This window comes from Eurypyga helias, unplaced genomic scaffold, assembly GCF_000690775.1.
Source record: "Eurypyga helias isolate BGI_N326 unplaced genomic scaffold, ASM69077v1 scaffold43862, whole genome shotgun sequence".
Classification (NCBI taxonomy): Eukaryota; Metazoa; Chordata; class Aves; order Eurypygiformes; family Eurypygidae; genus Eurypyga; species Eurypyga helias.
Window position 1 is genome coordinate 25,531 of NW_010238718.1, and position 5,230 is coordinate 30,760.

Genomic DNA, 5,230 nt, shown 5'->3' on the forward strand with positions numbered 1-5,230 from the left:
AATTAGCTTACATTTTCCAAAATTAATTTTGTTTTGTGACATTTTTTTTATATATATATATACATCCCTAATTTTTTTAGATACTCCAGTATGTTTCAGTTTGGCCCATTCCTTCCAATTAGGTATCATGTTTATATCCTGTAGTTATGCAAGATAATTAGTGCACTTTCAGAGTATTTAAATGCAATTATTATTGTCTTGCAGAATCTGTGTTGCACCAAGCAAATCTATGTGAAACTTAAAACTTTATAAAGGTGATGCTAAATAGAATTAAACCATGCACCATTGTTTCTATTCAGAATGGATTTTAATGATTTAAGTTTTATCACCAAAAGCTTTTTCTTTATGGATTATTATACTTCAGAGCCAGAAATATGGGTTGCTGATGTGCTAAAAGAGAAATTGTACCTGTGCATTTTGTATGTGACCTGAATTTTCTTCTGTAATTTATCACTCTTGAAGTCGATTCCACTTTAATGGAGACACCAGGTTTATCTTACAGAACAAGCTAAAATGCACCAAAAGGTGTTGACAGTCACATAATGCGGATTAATCACACACGTGTGATCCTGAGCACAAGCTCCTTCATCTTCATCGGTGTCAATGAGATCAGTATCTTCCTGCCTACGTCAAGGCGTGGCCCATAGCAGGAGTCTTAAGCCCTTTCGTTTGCTTGGGCCTGAAGGTTATTAACGATCATAAACTTGGAGAGAAGGATGGTTCAGCACTTCCATCTGTGACATTAGCAACGCAGTTGTGTGAATACTTCAAAGCTCTAAGAAAGGAAAACAGATTACAGCATACCTCATACCTGCTTGGCATTAAGTACCAGTAGCAGATTTTCAGTGTAAATAAATAGGCTAAATATCTTGATAAAGTGTGAAGTATCACCTTAAATTACATTGTGCCCCCAGAATCTCGATTAAAAACTAGTTAGCTGTGAAGCGTTAATTTATTTTGTCTAGACAGAATGCATTCATTATCCTTGAACAGCAAAGCAAACACTTTTAGTCTTAAAAGAACCAAATCAAACAGGGGTGTCAGTGTAATGCTTTACTTACCGAGTTACGAGTCCATGTATACACTATCATGTTTTGTTTAAATTGCTTAGATTTTGGCCTGCTCTTATGCACATTATGCATTTTTTAATGAAGAATGAAATATGATTACCAGGGAAAAGCTCTAGTTCAGCTTTGTTGTAGTCCCAGATGTGCACCTGGTGCTTTTGTGTACTTGTGTGTTAAGCTGGGAGGCATCTTTATGACAGCAGCATCTTAATGAGCTTGGCTTTAATGCATATGAGAGGACTGAACGGCAAGCATAGAACTAGTCAAACAACTTTAAAATTTAACCTAAACTTAATGAAGCAGCTGAAATGTTAACATTGTGTTTTTCTTTAATTCGCTTTTGTCTTGGCACCTATCTGCCTATGCAGTGCTTTTACCTTCTGTTGCTTTCCTAAGTGCCAGCTCCTTTCCCAAAGGTGTTCAGTGACTAATGCTTTGGTTTCAAGCCAGAATATCTGATAAATGTCTATTTCTAGACAGCCTTTCTACAAGTCTTAATTAAACTTTAATGTCAAGCTGAAGTTTACTTTTAGCCCCCCCACAGGGTGTCTGTACTTGTAACGTGATTATAGAACGTTACGTAGCTCATGAGAGGCATATTCGCTTGCCCTCTTTGTGACCCGTTTCGTATTAGCTCAGCCCTACGCTTGGAGTACACCGAGCGAATTTGAAAGCAACGTCTGAAAACACCGTGGCAGTAGCACATTGCTTTTCTCGCCCTCAGAGGAGAGGGCCCGTCTGATCAGTTTTCTGGCTCTCGCAGTAATAACCTTAGGCCTTAAAGAGTACGACCTGGAGCTGAGCACCACCTAACTGGTGCCGTACCTTCGGCTGCAGGCCTGAGTAAACACTTTTTCCTAATGATCCAGCCGAGCTCTGTCAGAACCGAATGCAATTCACTGAAAAAGCAGTGGCAGAGGATTTTTGGCATACCAGCTGCATATAGAGTTACTTTTCACTTCTGACTATTATTTTTGTAGGCCCCATGACAAGAAAACATATCTCGCTCTTGGAAGTATGAGGACTTTATTGTTGAACATTTCGCTGCTTAATGTTGGAGATGATGCCTATGAAACTGTCCTCCATATTCAAATCCCTAAAGGTCTTTATTTCATCCGAATTTTAGAACTGGTAAGAACAATTAAATCTGTCAAATAGTAATCCTTTGATATATTTCTTTTTCAGCTAGACATTTTTTAAATTCTGTTAATGGATTGTTGAGTTTCTTTAGATACTAAGAACCTATAGATACACCAAAAAAATCTCTCAAAACTTCAGTTCTTAAGTTCTCAGACTTCTAGCTACCTTAAATCACATACAATTTAACCAGTACAGGTGACACCGGTTTAATAACTGCATGTGATGCTAACAACAAAAATTGAAAAAAAAATGGCTTCTAAATGTATTTCAGGATGATACTGCTACTTTGTATCTGATGATCATGCTTTCAGTGATCACAAAGATCTCGCTGAATCACAGATACAGTCTCACAAAGAAGTCATAAGTGTAGTCATTCTTTCTGCCTTTTTAAAGTAACTGCTGCCTGTGTAGAATCCTCCTGACACCTTTCAGAGGTGCCTTTAAACTTGAGTGGGTCTGGTTCTGATGCTGCACCTTAGTGTCACTAATAGCATGCAGGAGATGAAGCAGCAGGATACAGTAATCAGTATAAGGATATGTTAAAGTAGTCATGAATAGTATGATTGTTTTGTATTTTTGTATCAGAGAAATAACATCAGGAGATAAAAGCCACCCAATTTCAGTGTGTGCCTGTAATTTGAAATGTCTGTAAAAAGCAGGGATTTTTTAATCACTAATAATTTGTTCTTTATTTTAGGAAGAAAAACAGATATATTGCGATGTATTAGATAAAGAAATTCATACAGTGACACTTGAGTGCAGCGTTGGTTATTTATATGTTGATCAAAAATCAAAGGTAAGCTATGTATGAAGTTCCTAGCTTTAAAAACTCCCTAAATATGTTCTAAGGATTTTCAGAGGGAAGGGAGAGGAAGCTTGTTTTTCAAAATCTCTCCTTCATTCTCAACTAGCATCTTTTATCATGTTGGTATCTGAATCTCTGCTACTCTTCAAATTAGTTGCTTAAATGCCCTCTGGAATAATCCATTAAGGGCCAACATTGTTCGTATTAGGCCGTGAACAAATGTGTTAGGTCAACAGAAAGGGAGTAGAAGACACAAGCAAGTACTGTCTTAGTTCTGAATTTTTTTAAAGCAGGAAAATCTAAATTAGTTTATTAAAATATTTTTATTTAAACTGTGCTAAGACATATTATCATTCAATATTAAAAAAAATGTTATTTGTCCTACAGCTGGATTTTAGTTTCCTCTTGGATGCAAGTTCATTTACCAGAGCAGAAGATGACCTCAGCATCATCGTTAATGCTACCTGGTAAAGCCTATTAAAAATCGCTCAATGAAAAAATATTACTAGCTTTGAAAAACAGAATAGGGAACACCAGAAAGTCTTAGCAAAGCAATGGATGTCCTTCTTCCAACTGTGCAAATCTGTGTAGAGAATAAGGGGGAAAAAAACAGACAGAAAACAGCTAATAAAAATGAGCAGGTTTCTGCCTCTATAAAATGGGTTTTTTTACTCCCTGAGATGTTGTGACAGATAAAATATTTTTGTCTTAATAAGCCAAAAGTTGTTTAATATTTGTTTATAGAAATAATGCATAGTATATGATGATGCATTTCATACTCTTTTCTCTCATTCCTTTTTTTATAGTAAAAATGAAGATAGGAACATGTCGCTGGATAACACACTGACTTTACCTGTACTGCTAAGATATGAGATTGAGTTAAATACTCATGGGTAAGTCAGCTGTTGCTATACCTGCACAGCCATACAACTGTTGTCTTGTCACTGTTCTAAATTCCCAAAGTTTTTAAGCAGACACATAACATAACTGAAAAATCCTGGGAATGAGATGGTCCAGTCTATCCTGGGGTTTGACCCATGCACTAAGATTTCCCTACCCCCCCCGACTCCTGTGAGATGAGACCAATGACAATGTGGTGCTTCAGACTTGTCCTCTAACATGAGGCTATTAAGACCAATAATTTTTTTAAGAACTAGAATATTATTTTCTAGAAAGAGGTATTTAAATAAGAGCATGGATGATCCTCAGATTCCTTGCTTAACATGGACAGTGTTCTGTGTTTATCATGGGGCATTCATGGAGCCTAGTTTTGGGTGAGGTTTTATGACTTATAATGATTTGTCTGCATTTTCAAGAAGAAACAGTACCAAGGCAGAACTCTTCTCAGTGTTCCTAGATTTACTTAAACATGAACTCGGGTATTTTCTTAAAACCAGTCTTACTGGAGATAGTATGGAGCATAAAGTTATGCTAATGCTATATAACAATTGTATTAATTAACAGCTTCTAAACTATTGTAGGTTTGTATCACCAGCTTCGTTTGTTTATGGAGCGAATGAGAGAGATTCACCAGTTAGGTGTATGAAGGAGAGTATCAACTTCACTTTCCACGTAAGAGTTTTTCTCTGTAAACCCTATTACTCTGGTTTTGAAGTTTAATGCTTGGATTTCCAGTGTTTCTAATGACAGTCTGCACAGTCAAGAAGGGAACTTTTTAAGAGTACAAGGACTTGGTGAGCAAAATTTGTGCATTAGTGATAGGAAGTGACAATCCCTCTTTGAACACTTCTTTGGCCTGACAATCTTCCACTGCACATTCAGGGAAAAAATACTTAACACAAGCAGGACTGGAAGTGGTAGAGCAGTTCTGACTTGCCACTTCTTCTATAAAGAAACATTTTAAAAGGAATTACCTTACGTTAAGCAAAAGGAACGAGGAGCTCCTTATAAGAGGATCTATAGGTATCAGATTTGTCTGCAATGGATTAAAAGCAGGAGTTAGACATTAATCTCTCCTAGTTCCTTTTGTATATTCTCCTGGAAGGCAGTCTGTAATGACCTCAGTGTAGTCATCGCAGATTAGCACTACTTACTCCTTGGGTTCAGAGAAGTGAAGGGTTCAGCAAGCCTGCAGAATGAATTAAGCAACTCATCTCTTTCAAAATCCACTTTCACAACAGAGTAATAATGCAGGTGCTACCCTGGTCTGTGAAGTATCATGTGCTTGTACTCTTGAGGCACATGGAGAATGCGGAGG

The 5,230-nt window shown here is 37.0% G+C and overlaps 1 protein-coding gene across 1 annotated transcript in view; it reads left to right on the top strand.

The window, feature by feature from the left end:
* LOC104506840 (integrin alpha-4-like) overlaps positions 1 to 4,584 on the top strand; it is a gene marked incomplete at its 3' end in the record, with an annotated part of 25,675 nt that extends 21,091 nt beyond the window's left edge. Inside the window, 5 exon segments of the mRNA XM_010147933.1 lie at positions 2,048 to 2,198; positions 2,905 to 3,003; positions 3,400 to 3,479; positions 3,819 to 3,905; positions 4,494 to 4,584. Of these exon segments, the coding sequence (XP_010146235.1) occupies positions 2,048 to 2,198; positions 2,905 to 3,003; positions 3,400 to 3,479; positions 3,819 to 3,905; positions 4,494 to 4,584 (508 nt within the window).
* Positions 4,585 to 5,230: the final 646 nt, after the last annotated feature.